The sequence below is a fragment of the Hemiscyllium ocellatum genome, chromosome 24, assembly GCF_020745735.1.
Source record: "Hemiscyllium ocellatum isolate sHemOce1 chromosome 24, sHemOce1.pat.X.cur, whole genome shotgun sequence".
Taxonomy (NCBI): Eukaryota; Metazoa; Chordata; class Chondrichthyes; order Orectolobiformes; family Hemiscylliidae; genus Hemiscyllium; species Hemiscyllium ocellatum.
In genome coordinates, this window is record NC_083424.1 from 19,685,944 (window position 1) to 19,702,654 (window position 16,711).

The 16,711-nt window shown below is 41.0% G+C and overlaps 1 protein-coding gene across 3 annotated transcripts in view; it reads left to right on the top strand.

The window, feature by feature from the left end:
- LOC132827087 (serine-rich adhesin for platelets-like) overlaps positions 1-15,147 on the top strand; it is a 227,522-nt gene extending 212,375 nt beyond the window's left edge. For all 3 annotated transcript variants that reach the window (XM_060843550.1, XM_060843552.1, XM_060843551.1), the window contains exons 9-12: positions 1,486-1,607; positions 7,140-7,276; positions 8,541-8,616; positions 14,575-15,147. In XM_060843550.1, the coding sequence (XP_060699533.1) occupies positions 1,486-1,607; positions 7,140-7,276; positions 8,541-8,616; positions 14,575-14,586 (347 nt within the window). In that variant the 3' untranslated portion in view covers positions 14,587-15,147. The remainder of the gene's footprint in view (positions 1-1,485; positions 1,608-7,139; positions 7,277-8,540; positions 8,617-14,574) is intronic.
- The last annotated feature ends 1,564 nt before the right edge of the window (positions 15,148-16,711 follow it).

Genomic DNA, 16,711 nt, shown 5'->3' on the forward strand with positions numbered 1-16,711 from the left:
GCAGTTGTGGAAGCTAGGTCATTGGGGACATTTAAGAGGCTCCTGGACATGCATATGGTCACAGAAATTTGAGGGTGCATACATGAGGATCAATGGTCGGCACAACATCGTGGGCTGAAGGGTCTGTTCTGTGTTGTACTATTCTATGTTCGGTCTGCATCACCACACGCTGCCTTCGGTGTGGCTGCAGGGAGGCAGGTGGGGGCAAGAGACTGTCTCGTATCTCCTGGAATGTGTCTTTGCAAAGGACGTCCGGTGAAAGACGCAATAGTTCTTGTCGTGTTTCGTCCTGAACAGCTCCGTGATGCAGGACACTGTGCTCTACGGTCTGTTCCCTTGGGCACGCACCAAAACAAACATCAACTATGCCTGGAGGACCATCAACTTGATGAAAGACATGCCTTGGTCTTCCCAAAACTTGTTGATCTTCCAGAGCTGAGAGTTGACCCCGACTGAGTGTTGCGGACTGACACATTCCAAGGTCCAGGACTATGTGCTGTGGAATGCACTAAAGCTTGGGGCAGCTCCTGCCAAGGGGCAGTGGAGAAAGACCACTCTCTGAGGTCTTCCTGCTGAAGGTAAATGGGGGTCCATTCACTTATCGGACTCTCCTACTCCCTCAGATATATCTAAATATTCGTGTTGTATGTGTAAGAGAGGTCTTTGGTTTTTTTTTAGATAGAGTCAATGTTTTTGTTTATTTATTTGATATGCAACTGTAAAGAACCAAACTGCTTTTGTGACAATGTATATATACAAGGAGATTTTTTTATGAATAACGTTTATTTTTTAAATTCAAAAAATGGTTGAGGGATAGTTCTGTGACTGGTTGCTAGTGTAATACTCACACACGAAGCAGCTCCTGCCTTCGCATCAGTAAGTGGGAAGAGGTGGGTTCATTTGTTATTCTCTATAGGGTATATCTCCGTTCCGCCATCGTGAGATAGAGGCCAGCAGAGGTTGACTGTATCCCCACAAGGAGGGAAGAACATAAATCCAAACAGTCAAACTAACATTTTTTTCTTGTATTCCCCATGGTTCAAAGAATGTGGTAAGGAATACAGACCAGTGATATACCTGGTCAATATAAAAACCTTATTAACTGATCTTCGACCAGGCAGCAATGAGGTGTTCCAATTGGTCTCCTTCTCTATATTAAAAATGGAAGGGGAAAGGAAAGGGCCAGGATTCCTGACATGTTACCCTTTGCTTAAAACACATGTGTATGAACATAAGGTGACAGCAAGATCTGGCTCAACTGTGATAGCCCTGAAATTGAATAATTTTCTAATATGTCCACACTCAGACATACGCAATATGCTCAAAGCAAAGTTTTAAGGAGAAGGAATCTCACATGCTGTGACCTGCCACCTATTCGATTAGTCAGAAATAATGATATGGAGAATGTAAAGAGGGGCAAGAAAAGGGGACCCATCACATTATTGTCATGTGTGAATTACTGTTTCTCTAAACTTCCCTCATCAGAGTCCAGGCCAACTGTACATGAAGAATTGATTGACGAGGAGGTCATAAGACCCCAGAAGCTTACAATATCTCAGTGTCCAAGAGTTGCAATGTTTCCTGGGATGGACCCCTCAGTACTAAAGGTAACATTCTCTGAAAATACTTGTAAAATTCCTTTAAGCTTGTCAAGCATGCCAATGAGGGCACCAGTGTGACCTCGCACTTAAATCCTTACTGATACAACATTCCAGCTGCAAGGTATTTTCCACTGTGCACAGATCAATGCTGGTGAGGCGTTGGTGATTCTAGTACCATAATATAGTTTTATTAACTTAAAACGTTGAGCTATCCTTGGGAAAGACTGTGCATGCAAGAATCTGTATCTAATATCACAAAACTACATTTGCGCGTCATGTAGACTGTTTGTTTGGAACGAATGGTTTCCCAGGTTTATTTTTAAGGCTTCTGCCCTTTGTTCTACAAGCATGTTTCTTTCTGAAAGTCCAATTTCAGTTAATCCGAGGAGTCTTTCTATGTTCCACACAGTGGCACAGTGTCTGGCATTTTGAAGGCAACCACTGAATTAGGAATCTTCAAGTAGATTTTTTTCAGTCTTGAATAAAGTCTCTTAAATTCCATTTCCTGCTTGGAATAACTGGCTTTCTAAGTAAATCTTCATGATAAGATTGAAATTTTAATTTCCATTCCATCAGTTATTAGCAGTGTTGAGCTTCACTCATTTTAAAGATTTCAGGAATATTCACTAAAGCTTATACATTGTCTTCTGTAAAATATTATTTACACAGTATTTAAAGAAGAGTGAACATAGATGCCAGCTGTGAGCCATTAGCTGGTATTGTTCATGTGTTAGTCAGACATTGTCGATTCAAGTCTGACTCCATAGACTTAAGCTTATTAGTTAGGATGACATTTTAATGCAGTGCCGTCGATAATGCTGAATTTTAGATGAGGCATTACATAAAATCTCCAGATGGTAGAAGCAATAAAGCCCATATCACAGTTTGAAGATGACCAGAGGAGATTAGCGTTCATATCAGTATGAATATTCATTCAACACCTAAACCAGTTGACCTGGAAATTATCCTATTACTGTTTGCTGCATACAGATTGAATGTCCTGTTTCCTACGTTTACAACAGTGACTATAGCTTAATGGAATACCTATTGAAACATAAAATTCAGTCAGGTCTCTTAAGCTGAAAAACGGGCTTTTGAAAATGTAAGTACTTTGAGCCATTAGAAACAATGAAAATAGTGTTTCGTGGAAGCAGAGAGCAGGTACTCCTGATGTTAAATAAGTGAAGCTGAGTGAACAGACGTCTGCTGGAGTTGTTGAAAGGAAATTACAGTTGGCATCAATGTTCCTGTCCTGAGAGATAGGAATTAGCCAGGTGTGTGTGAGCATGATTGAGGACCTGATCTCTGGCAGCTGCTTGGCTGAGTTGTGTACAAAAGGGAAGCCAGTGTTGATTATCTGTTTAAATACTTGTTATATTGGGATAATTGATTTATGTAGTTGAATGGATCAATATAAAGGGGAAAGAAATGGGATTATTATGTGGAAGAAGCTGTAAGATTGAGAAGTTTAATAAACTCTAGACACAAGAAAAGATCTTGGTTTCTGTCTCATCAACTCGCTTGAATCCAAATTGATATTGGTGGCAGGAGATGGTTGCCTAAAGGTGATGATCAGAAATAAACCGTTCTTTTCAGATTGAATGTTGTAATTTAAGTTATCTTTGAGAAGAATGGCTTAAATAAAGTGTAAAGTGCTGGAATCTGATTTCCCAGTGAACCTTATGATCAGTGGGGAAAAATAAAATGGAGATATGGATAAACATTATTACCCTGCCAAAACAGATTATAGACATATCATTGTCATCTGTCTCCAGGAGCAAAGTAAGCTGTAAACTTCTCAGAGCAAGAAGCCCAAGCTTTGGAGTTTAACAGACTTCATTCAAAATTGACAAGAGTTTTTTTAGAGATTCCCAACTCAGTGCTTGTCTTTAAATGTATGGACTATGCTGAAGTGTCAAATATGGATAGACTGCCAGCAATAACTGAAGCTAGATTTGCAGAATGTAGCACACTATTGGAGCAAATATCTGAAACCTTAAAAAAGTATACTCTGGGAAAACACTTGCTCCTAATGGCCTATGTGACTCAAATGGGACATTCCATAGCACAAAGGATAGAGAATTCAAGAATAGTGACAATGTCAAACCATCTAGATACAGTTCAAAAGTGTCACCGTGAAGGGGAATCATTACAAAATGAGGATAGAGGTACCTCCAACAAATGTAACAGACAACAAGAATTAAGTGACTCTAACAGAAGAATAAACCTCAGAAATGCCTGGCATGTGGCCATTGGGTGTTTTAGATGTAACTCGAAATATCATCATGTAATAGAATGACAACAGTGTTCAAAATTACACATCTCACGGTAGGTATGGAAGGAGAAGATGGTGATACTGATCAGGCAGAGGGAATTGAAGTAGTTACAAAAAGCTTCAGCTCAGTCATTAATGTTTTAGCCACAGACTAATTTCACTGCTGGACAGTGAATGCACACCCATAACCTGTTCAGTGGATTAGTTGAAATGATATCTGCGTTCTTTATATAATAAGGACCAAATAAGATTAGGGAATTTGAGAGCTCTGTCTGCTTCAGGCTTGTGGATGACAGTATGCTGAAGTCTCTTAAAAATGAATAGTGATTCCTTGTACAAAGGCTGAGGTAAACCACTTTTTGGGCACAAATGTACTGTCATGTGAAATATTTTTATTGTTGAGCAGGACATTATAGCAAAGGCTCAACTAAACTAAACATGGACATGACAAGGTAATTGTTTTTGAGAAGTCAGTAGACTTACAATTTAACAATCTGAATATACTGTATTTCTCTAACAAGAACTTAACTTCATGAATTACATTATTAAATGGCTTTAATCACTATTAAGCAGCTGTTATTAACATCAGCAGATAGGAGTACAATGGATAAAAAGGCCAATTGTCCTAAAACCACTTTAGTAGTTCATCCATCCATCCTCTCAAAGTTAAAAACCTTAATAAACGATGCACGAGTAAGGGATGATGAGTACACTATTCTATAGAAAAGACCAGCAGTAAGTGAGATCTATGTAAAAAATATGTAGGAACAACATAATGGTTCATAATAAATTTCCCATCAGCAAGAGACTTTTAACTAAGTTGTAGCAATAGACTTGAAGATGTAGGATAAGGAAAAAAAAATACTTTCAACTTGGTCTTGGTAAACACTACATTTTAGTCAGTCTACAAAAGATATAGGAAAGAGAGTAACAGTGGACAAGGTATGGAGAAATGAGAAGGGGACATGACTGAGGGAACTGGTGAAATTCCTAACTAATGGGGATGGGTGTGTTGTTTTGCTGGATGTTGTCCTTTGGCACTAGAGAACTTGTATCCACAGGATGCATTGATATGCTGTGGAGGACAATGTACTGTATTGGTTTTGAGAACTTGCTAAGTCAGGACAGGGTATCCTGTCCAGTGTGTATCAGGGACACCTTGTGGTGAATGAGGGAAATGCAGAAAAAGTCTTGCTTTGTTTCCTTTCATACAGTAAATACTGTACTTGTAGCAATGGGGAAATGCAGCCAACTATACTAGATTTGTGCCAAAGCCAGTTGGTAACAAGCTGTTAAAAAGCAGGTCATACAACTGCTGCAGAAGGAAGTAACAAGTCAGTGTTTCAGGTTAATGATTTTTTTTATCAGATTTGATGATGAGCGGTCACATTAAATTCTTTTATTCTCACAGGTGTTTCCACTATTTCTATTATTATTATCAAATACAGGGACCCACCTCAAAATTCTTCTGACCATGTCAGAACAAATTATTTCCAGTCTTATGAGACTTTATTTTAGATACTTTTTATTTGCTTGTGGGATATGGCTGCCCAGCATTTATTGCATGTCCCTCCTTGTTCTTAAGAAGGTGGTGATGAGCTACTTTCTTGAACAGCTGCAGTCCCTATATTGTAAGTAGACCCACAATGCTGTTAAGGAGAGAACGACAAGATTTTGCCCCAGCGACACTGAAGAAACTTACTGTTTATCTTCTGTTCAAATGAACATTCAGCAGAATTCAAAGAATAAGAAACAAAAATTAGCCAAGACTTTGTGTTGTAAGCTATAGAGTGCATTTATTACACTGGTGTTAATGGACTAAATATCTAGGTTTTAAAGTTGGAAAGAATAGATAATGTAGAAACAGGCTTATTATTCAACTTGAATTGTAAGCCTAAAAGTGAAAGTCAAGTAATGTATGATATGAGGTAGCATTGTGCAAAATTGAGGTTAGAAAGATATTTTGTGGGTGTACCAATTAGATTCTCAGTAAGAGTGATTACCACTTTTTCAATTAACATCCTTAAGAGGAACTGGATGAAGATGTTGAAAAGAATAGTACTCAAGATTGTAAGAAAAAAGACTTCTAAAGATAATGAGGCCTTGTGGTGTAATATTAATGACCATACCTTGAGATCAAAAGCTCTGGATTCAAGACCATTCCAGAATTTGTTGGGCATTGGAAATGAGTTTGTATTGTGGCCAAACAGATTGACTGTCCGCCTATAAATCCTTCCAGTAAGCCTGATGGAGCAGGAGAGCTTTCTAGTCAGCTGTCCTGCAGAAGACAACGGTGAATCACGACAGTACATGGTCCACAATGTATATCAATCCCAGGGAAGGCCATGGCCCAACTGACCCCAGAAACTTGGAAGGGAGAAAAGAGATAAGAAACACAATTGAAACATTAAAGCTCCTGAGCTGCTAGATTTATGAAAATTTCCGAACTAGACTGTATAACCTAGAGGGTGAGGTTAAAACATTATCAAGTTTTGATTGATTTATTTTTCTAAGGCTGGAATAATGCTTACGTTCCTCACAAGATTAAATGAGTGACTTAGAATAAGTAATGAACCATCTTATTTAGAGTCCTGGTGGGTTAAGTGGTGCTTTCTCATTGATTCTCTTTCCTTATTTCCAACTATTGAAATAGAGTGGCTGTCATTCGCACATAACCATTACTGACTGTCATGATTTGGAGATGCCAGTGTTGGACTGGGGTAAACAAAGTTAAAAATCACACAACACCAGGTTATAGTCCAACAGGTTGAATTGGAAGCACACTAGCTTTCAGAGCGACGCTCCTTCATCAGGTGATTGTGGAGGGCTCGATCGTAACACAGAATTAATAGCGAAAATTTACAGTGTGATATAACTGAAATTATACATTGAAAAATTGATTGTCTGTTAAGCCTTTCATCTGTTAGAATACAGTGATAGTTTCACTTCTTTCATGTGTAAATCACAAAACCTTTTTTTAAAAGTTGCATTCTCGGGTTAGCTGCTAATAATGGTGATAGCTAGACAATATGTTGAAGGTGTTAGCCCCCTGTGTTTTCTGTCCATGACCTGATGTTTAGATTGATTCTAATCTAAAAAGTGAGATTACTGACTGTATAATTCAGGTTTAAATACAGTCACACACTTCTCATTCAGCACCAGGTCTGCAGTGGCTGCCGCCTTCTGGAGTGAGTAGGTTGTACCCAATGTCACTGTGGTTGTTCGGAATCACTCCTGGTTTGTTTCTATCTCGCTCCTTCTAGGCCAGTCTGCGGAGGAATAGAGCAGAGAATGACAATGATGAAGATGAATCAAGCTGTGAGCAGCATTGCAGATCTTGCAGCCCTCCTGCTCCGCAAGGGCTCAGGGTGATGCCACCTACAAATAATAAAGGAGAAGGGTAAGCAAAGATTTTTTTTCAGTCTGTTTAAACTGTCTTTCAACTACAAACTTCCGAAGTATTTTAAGCTCCTCTGTTTTCTCTCTCTAATTTCCTGAGCCAAGCTGAGAAACCTGAAACAGGATTTGCTCCCAACATAACTCGATATCTTCTTCCAGAAGTCACATCAGTAGGATTCTGGATTAGTGGTGCTGGAAGAGCACAGCAGTTCAGGCAGCATCCAAGGAGCAGCGAAATCGATGTTTCGGGCAAAAGCCCTTCATCAGGAATAAAGGCAGTGAGCCTGAAGGGTGGAGAGTTAAGCTAGAGGAGGGTGGGGTGGCGAGAAAGTAGCATAGAGTACAATGGGTGAGTGGGGGAGGGGATGAAGGTGATGGGTCAGGGAGGAGAGGGTGGAGTGAATAGGTGGGAAAGGAGATAGGCAGATCGGACAAGTCATGGGGACAGTGCTGAGCTTGAAGTTTGGAACTAGGGTGAGGTGGGGGAAGGGGAAATTAGGAAACTGTTGAAGTCCACATTGATGCCCTGGGGTTGAAGTGTTCCGAGGCAGAAGATGAGGCGTTCTTCCTCCACGCGTCTGGTGGTGAGGGAGCAGTGGTGAAGGAGGCCCAGGACCTTCATGTCCTCGGCAGAGTGGGAGGGGGAGTTGAAATGTTGGGCCACAGGGCGGTGTGGTTGATTGGTGCGGGTGTCCCAGAGATGTTCCCTAAAGCGCTCTGCTAGGAGGCACCCAGTCTCCCCAATGTAGAGGAGACCGCATCGGGAGCAACGGATACAATAAATGATATTAGTGGATATGCAGGTAAAACTTTGGATGTGGAAGGCTCCTTTAGGGCTTTGGATAGAGGTGAGGGAGGAGGTGTGGGTACTGGTTTTACAGTTCCTGCAGTGGCAGGGGAAAGTGCCAGGATGGGAGGGTGGGTTGTAAGGGGGTGTGGACCTGACCAGGTAGTCATGGAGGGAACGGTCTTTGCGGAAGGTGGAAAGGGGTGGGGAGGGAAATATATCCCTGATGGTGGGGTCTTACATCAGTAGGAGTTACTCTTGCTCATGTTCTCCTCCTTGTTACAAATACAGTCGCTTGAAATGGGATCCATTGCTAGATGCACAAACTGTCAGGGTTTGGACAGTTTCAGGGGGCTCAATCTGTTGTACAAAGCCAATCCATATTTGTGTTACAATCTCATACTTTACTTCCAGCTATCTTTTACTCTCGGCTACATATGATTATGATGAACTTTGGAATTTGCATTCCTCCTTTTAGGTCAGATGAAACGCCTCCTCCATGGTTACAGGAGCTAAAATCAAAGAAAAGACTGAGTCAGCATCAACCAGACAAGGTAAGATTTAATGAACTGCTGCGAGCTTGTATTCATCGAAGTGTGATCCCTGTCTGACACTTTGCTGCCTGTATAATTTGAAAATGCAATGAGGATTTGGTCTGTTCCAGGAAATGGGCCTAATGATTTATCGTTGAATAACACCCAGTCACTTCTGGAATAATAATAGGAAAGAAAGAGCAGCAATGTAATAGTGTGGAGGGAGAGGTAGGAGCAGCTAAAACAGCAGCCAGACTCAATTGGGAATAAGCAGCAATATCCATTTAATGCAACCATACTGTCTCAGACCATAAAATAGCAAGGACAAACAAAAAAAACAAGTGACAACAAAAAAGTCAGTACTTTGGCCATTTGATCAGAGCCTATCAGCTACAGAGATTTCTTCCAGAGGGCAGCAGAAAGAAGGATCATTCTAGGGTGAAGTTGGATGATGGATGGTGTGGAACGTTGCAGATAAGATACAGTGTATGACAAGATAGATGAGAGTGATGGACTATGGCAGCAGATTTCATGGCAGGTGTATCTACATGAAGCACACAGCAAAGCTGTATACTAGCTGTTTGCTATAATGGTGTAGCAGGTGCTTTGCAAAGATGGAATGGGGATCAATTTGTTATTCAAACTGAATTTGTCCACAATTTCCAGAACTTGGATTTCTTATCTACATGAATGCTATCCCTACATCTTCACTTCACAAAATCACAAATCTTTTTAGTGGTGTCAGTTTGGATTAAGCTATATGGGTGGATGACATGGTTAATAGAGTGGATCGAGGATTTGAAAAAGAAATCACAACCAAGTGAACGTTTGCAGAAGAGCATCTGTGATCATCCTTCATTGTTGATCATCATCACAGTGACAGGAGAAGCAGTGATAACCGGGACAAGTGTGCAAGGTGATTGAATTTCTAAATGTATAGAGTTCTTTGGTCTTGTACAATCAATCCGTGAAGAAATGATACATACAGAAAGGAATAATTAAGTTTCTAGTGTAGTACTGGGTGATCTTCTGAAAATGGCTTAAGGACATTGTTGGAGCAGACTAGTATGTCCTATCTAAAACTGAACCCCAGCCTCCAGAGCATGAGGGCCATTTGTTTGACCATCAGGACTTTTACTTGATGAGAATATTCCATCTATACAAACTCCTGATGCTACCTGAATGTCTGGTTTGTGCATGGGCCAGCTTTGCAGATGCACATACAACAAAGGTGTACTAATAAAATAGAAAACTGTACACCACAATCTATTAAAAGGTGACCAGTGGAGTGCCACAAGGATCGATGCTGGGTCCTCTAATGTTTGTCATTTACATAAATGATTTGGATGCGAGCATAAGAGCTACAATTGGTAAGTTTGCAGATGACACCCAAATTGGAGGTGTAGTGGATAGCGAAGAGGGTTACCTCAGATTACAACAGGATCTGGATCAGATGGGCCAATGGGCTGAGAAGTGGCAGATGGAGTTTAATTCAGATAAATGCGAGGTGCTGTGTTTTGGGAAAGCAAATCTAAACAGGACTTATACACTTAATGGTAAGGTCCTAGGGAGTGTTGCTGAACAAAGAGAGCTTGAAGTGCGGGTTCGTAGCTCCTTGAATGTGGAGTCGCAGGTAGATAGGATAGTGAAGAAGGCACTTGGTATGCTTTCTTTTATTGGTCAGAGTATTGAGTACAGGTGTTGGGAGGTCATGTTGCGGCTGTACAGAACATTGGTTTGGCCACTGTTGGAATTTTTCATGCAGTTCTGATCTCCTTCCTATTGGAAAGATGTTGTGAAACTTGAAAGGGTTCAGAAAAGATCTACAAGGATGTTGCCAGGGTTGGAGGATTTGAGCTACAGGGAGAGGCTGAACAGGCTGGGGCTGTTTGCCCTGGAGCATTGGAGGCTGAGGGGTGACCTTATAGAGGTTTACAAAATTATGAGGGGCATGCATAGGATAAATAGACAAGTCTTTTCCCTGGGATGGGGGAGTCCAGAACTAGAGGGCATAGGTTTAGGGTGACAGGGGGAAAGATATAAAAGGGACCTAAGGGGCAACTTTTTCATGCAGAGGGTGGTGTGTGTATGGAATGAGCTGACAGAGGAAGTGGTGGAGGCTGGTACAATTGCAACATTTAAAAGGCGTTTGGGTGGGTATATGAATAGGAAGGGTTTGGAGAGATATGGGCCGGGTGCTGGCAGGTGGGACTAGATTGGGTTGGGATATCCAGGGGTGATGGATGGGTTGGACTGAAGGGTCTGTTTCCGATCTGTACATCTCTATGACTTTAAGTCACCTAGTCTATTCAAAACCTCAGGGAAATATGCCAACAAAATCCAAATATTGACAGTGCCTATAAGTCAGTGTATTGGGATAGGGTACTTGTTATGAAGGTGTAAGCATACTTTACCTTTAAAAAGAAAAGCTAGCAAGGGCAAAGCACAGAGTCCGGAACAAGGTAACAATGTAACACTTGGTCAAAACAGCAGCATCTGAGCTACAAAACAAAAAAAACACTATTTCAATAAACAATAAATGCAGGAGTAGGCTATTCTGCCCTTCGAGCCTGCACCTCCATTCATTATGATCATGGCTGATCATCCTCAATCAGTATCCTGTTCCTGCCTTATCTCCATAACCCTTGATTCCACTATCCTTGAGAGCTCTATCCAACTCTTTCTTAAATTAATCCAGAGACTGAGCCTCCACTACCTTCTGGGGCAGAGCATTCCACACACCCACCACTCTCTGGGTGAAGAAGTTTCTCCTTATCTCTGTCCTAAATGGCCTACTCCTTATTTTTAAGCTTTGTTCTCTGGTTCGACACTCACCCATCAGCGGAAACATGTTTCCTGCCTCCAGAGTGTCCAATCCTTTAATAATCTTAAACGTCTTAAACAAGCCCAGTCGCTCCAATCTTTCAACATAAGATAGTCCCATCATTCCAGGAATTGACCTCGTGAACCTATGCTGCACTCCCTCAATAGCCAGAATGTCTTTTCTCAAATCTGGAGACCAGGAGTGCACACAGTACTCCAGGTGTGGTCTCACCAGGGCCCTGTATAGCTGCAGAAGAACCTCTTTGCTTCTATACTCAATCCCTCTTGTTATGAAGGCCAGCATGCTATTAGCTTTCTTCACTACCTGCTATACCTGCATGCTTGCCTTCATTGACTGGTGTACAAGAACACCCAGATCTCTTTGTACTGCCCCTTTACCTAAATTGATTCCATTGAGGTAGTAATCTGCCTTCCTGTTCTTGCCACCAAAGTGGATAACCATACATTTATCCACATTAAACTGCATCTGCCATGCATCTGTCCACACACCTAACCTGTCCAGGTTGCCCTGTAATCTCCTAACATCTTCCTCACATTTCACCCTGCCACCCAGCTTTGTGTCATCAGCAAATTTGCTAATGTTGCTATTAATACCATCTTCTATATCATTAATATATATTGTAAAAAGCTGCGGTCCCAGCACTGATCCCTGCAGTACCCCACTGGTCATCGCCTGCCATTCAGAAAGGGAGCCATTTATCACTACTCTTTGTTTCCTGTCAGCCAACCAATTTTCAATCCATGTCAGTACTTTGCCCCCAATACCATGCGCCCTAATTTTGCTCACTAACCTCCTATGTGGGACTTTATCAAAGGCTTTCTGAAAGTCCAGGTACACTACATCCACTGGATCTCCCTTGTCCATCTTCAGAGTTACATCCTTTCAAAAATTCCAGAAGATTAGTCAAGCATGATTTCCCCTTCATAAATCCATGCTGACTCTGACCTATCCTGTTACTGCTATCCAGATGTGTTGTAATTTCATCCTTTATATGACTCCAGCATCTTTCCCACCACTGAGGTCAGACTAACTGGTCTATAATTTCCTGCTTTCTCTCTCGTTCTTTTCTTTAAAAAGTGGTACAACATTAGCCACCCTCCAATCCGCAGGAACTGATCCTGAATCTATAGAACTCTGGAAAATAATCACCAACACATCCACGATTTCTAGAGCCACCTCCTTCAGTACCCTGGGATGAAGACCATCAGGTCCCGGGAACTTATCAGCCTTCAGACCTAATAGTCTCTCCAACACCAATTCCTGTTAAATATAAATTCCCTTCAGTTCAGGTCCTTCAGCCACTGTTACCTCTGGGAGATTGCTTGTCTTTCCCTTTGAACACAGATCTGAAGTACCAATTCAACTCTTCTGCCATTTCTTTGTCCCCCGTCGTATATTCTCCTGTTTCTGTCTTCAAGTGCCCAATTTTAGTCTTAACCATTTTTTTCCCTTTCACATACCTAAAAAAGCTTTTACTATCCTCCTTTATATTTTTGGCCAGTTTACCTTCGTACCTCATTTTTTCTCTGCATATTTCCTCCTTAGTAATCCTCTGCTATTCTTTAAAAGCTTCCCAGTCCTCCGTTTTCCCACTCATCTTTGCTATGTTATACGTTTTCTCTTTTGACTTTATATGTTTCTTAACTTCCCTCGTCAGCCATGGCCACCCCTGCCTCCTTATAGGATCTTCCTTCCTTTTTGGAATGAACTGATCCTGCATCTTCTGCATTATACTCAGAAATACCTGCCATTGTTCTTCCAGTGTCATCCCTGCTAAGTTATTGCACCATTGAACTTTGGCCAGCCCCTCCCACATAGCTCCATAGTTCCCTTTATTCAACAGAAATATTGTCACTTCCGATTGTACCCTCTCCCTTTCAAATTGCAGATTGAAGCTTATTGTATTATGGTCACTACCTCCTAATGGCTCCTTCACTTTGAGGTCCTGATCAATTCTGGTTCGTTGCACAATACCAGATCCAGAATTGCCTTCTTCCTGGTAGGTTCCAGCACCAGCTGTTCTAAGAATCCATCTCGGAGGCACTCCACGAAGACTCTTTCTTGACGTCCAATACCACCCGGATTCTCCCAGATGACCTGCATGTTGAAATCCCCCATAACAACTGTAGAAACATCTTTGCGACAGGCCAATCAGTTTAAATTATGCCCCAAGATACCAGAGTCCAATCAAATTTGAATATTAAAATGAATGAAATGATCTGATGTTTTGGGGTATAAAACTGGACATTTTGAACAGCTAAAGAGAGAACTGCCAAAGACCAACAAATGTAGGCTGCTACCTCAAGAGCTCTCTGAAAGGTACCTGTCTGTAGAAGGAGTTTGCACAGCAGAACATCGAAACTGACCTGGGCAGGATCTACGGAGGAAAATGTACAGAGTCGACAAAGTTGACTGGTTTGAAACGTGATTTTTTTTTATTTTGTCAGGACTTTTATTGGACCAGTATTGTAGAGTGGGAGGTAAAAAATAGGTTTAAGAGAAAGGAGTTGTAAATCGTTGTTGGTTTTAATATTCTCTGTTGGATTTAAAGTTAATTTTTACTTCAGATAGTGACCTCTGGGATAGTTCTTTTGTCTCTCAAATTTTAGCAGATTACAGCACAGGGTGAGTCTTTTCAGTGTTGCTGGTTTAAATTAGGAGAGGGGTTTTACCCCATGTTGCAACAATACTGAAGGCATCTAACATTGGATATTGTGCTCCCTCTCCAAGGACAACAGGTTCCTGTCTGAGTGAGAGTTTTGGAGAGAGACTCCAGAATCAGACAAGGGATTTATCTGTTCGGTGCTCCAGCCTTGTTTTGGTGAAATTTACGACACTTGTGCTTTTCTGCTGTGTTCAACCTATGGCCCACCAAACAGGAGCATATCAGAATGTGAACATGTGATGTGTGGGACAGAGAATAATAGTCTGCAATAGGACAGAAATAAAGCTCAGGCTCTCACCTGACTAACAGATGCCTTAGCTATGTCTCTTGACTGGCTAAAGCAAAGTGTGTTTGTGCACTTGTTTATAATGGTGTCCTTTTGAATCATGCAAATGGTGGGGGGAGTATCCCCCCATTTGAGAGGGTCTTCCTTGCATTACTGAAATATTTGATTTATTTTGTTTTGCAGAAAAATGAATGAATACGCCCCAAGAGGAAAATGAGTCTTGAGACAAGCCTTAACTGTCCATCAACTTTGAAACGAAAGAAACATGTGCTGCTGCTGTCGCTTCCTGCCTTGCTACCTGCATGGTGCCTTCCCATAGTAATTTGTGAATAGGCTGCTTAAAAGTTCATACATAAAATAGAATAATGCTATATTTTGTCAGATGCTAGGGTTCATTGCCTGAAACCCTAAGAAATGTCACTTTAAAAAAAATAATAAATAATAAAAAAAAGTCAAATGGCTGTGATTGAGCTGGGTGCTCTCCACAGTGCTTCAGTTAAATGGGTAGTATGTGTGGAAAGAATGTGACCCAGGAAGTTCAGTCGTCCATGGCCAATCGCCTGCTGAGACTCCACCTATTCAGGAAATCCTTGGATAGTGTGCTCATGTAAAGGACAGATGAACTGAATGCTTTGGAATGAAATTCACCACCTGCCTGACTAGGATTGTCCTCCATTGTTGACTCTTTTTGAGAACTCTGAGGCTTTGGTGCTAGTGGAATAAAACAAAAAGAAGGCTCTAAAAATTAGTTCCTTATGTAAATGTGTTTGCATCATCTTTCCAGGTGATCTTGTTTCATAATTTTGATGGTGAGTTCCATACAATGGCACATTTTTATATCATTTATGCCCATTGGATGCCATGTATGTAGCAGTGTATGTGCGCATCAGGAGAGTAAGTATTAAATCACCTTTCCTATTCCCCTCTGTGCACCAGGAATTGATTTTTAGAATCTTTATTTCATTCACTCCTCTTCAACTCTTGTTAAGAAAAACTAGACAGTGGGTGTCTGTTTTTATAAAATGTAAACAAAAGAACAAAGTGTTTACCACCATGACAGGAATGCAAGCATGACTGACTGGTATGTCTCAATTTGATTGGCTAGATGTGGAACAATCTTTGCAAAGTACTTATATCATTGGCAAAAAACATTTTCTTCTGAATACTGATTTTCACAAGAAACATTCACATGTGTTTTATGAATTATTGAACTGTCTGCCAGGTTGGCAAAACGCCTTGTTGAAATATTGTGCTTCTGTTCAAAATGTAGAGAAATATATCATTTGTGTTTTTTTTGTTTCCTTCAGATGCAGGGAGAAAAGCAATAACCAGTTAAAACTTAGTAACTGCACAAGCGGTGTAAATATTTATACTTACTTTTGGTTTGTCTTTGTAAACAAGTCATAAATACAGCAAGGAAAAGACTGGCTCGGTACCTGAAAATGTGGCTGGCTGGAGCTCCAACCCCACCCCAAACACCCCCTATTAGAGAGTGAATATACCCCCCAAGACCTGGAATGGACTGATCTCTATTGTCTTTACTGTGTGTTTTGTTTTTGTTTTTAGCCAGTCTGACCATTGTCCCGTACTGGATGGCATTGCGTAAGCTGTTTTGACTCCTACTCCAGTTAGCATAGGCCATGCTCATTCCTTTTACCAACTACAGCAGTCTTCAATCAATGAGTTACAAAATTCAGAGATTTATTGTCCCATATCCCCTCCCATCCCTCAACAGCACAGAATCCCTCCACTAGGGAAGAAAAAAAAAATCAGTTTGCATGTTGACTACACCTTCCCACTGCCCCTGCCCCCTCCCCCACCCCAAAAAAAGAAAACACATGGCAGTGTGGCACCTGTAAGTATTGACATCAACTTTGTGCCTGCTGACATCATCCTACGTGTGTTCATTTCAGTTAACCTGCGTCATGAAGGTGTTTGATTTCAGTGGCCTCTGTCATTGGCCACTTGAAGACATTAGGGCAATATCTGACCAAAGCTGATACCAGACAATTGGCCAAGAGCTCCACCATTCATTGGGGTAAAATATTAGACAGGGGGTCAACCAATTCACAATGTCCTCCTAAGTGGCAGAAGCTGGGGAACAGGTTACCTATCTGCCCTCAGACCATGTTGCATCATGTATGGATTCATAGAAAAAGCTAATAGGAAATTGTAGCATTAAAATATAGGCAGTTGAGTAATAATTAGAGATCTAGCACTACATTCAACCTGTTTTGATCCTTTTATTGCAGGTCTTGGAATAATTTGCTCCTTCATATTTCATTACTGTAGTAAATAGAAGAACAAAGCAAGTGACCAT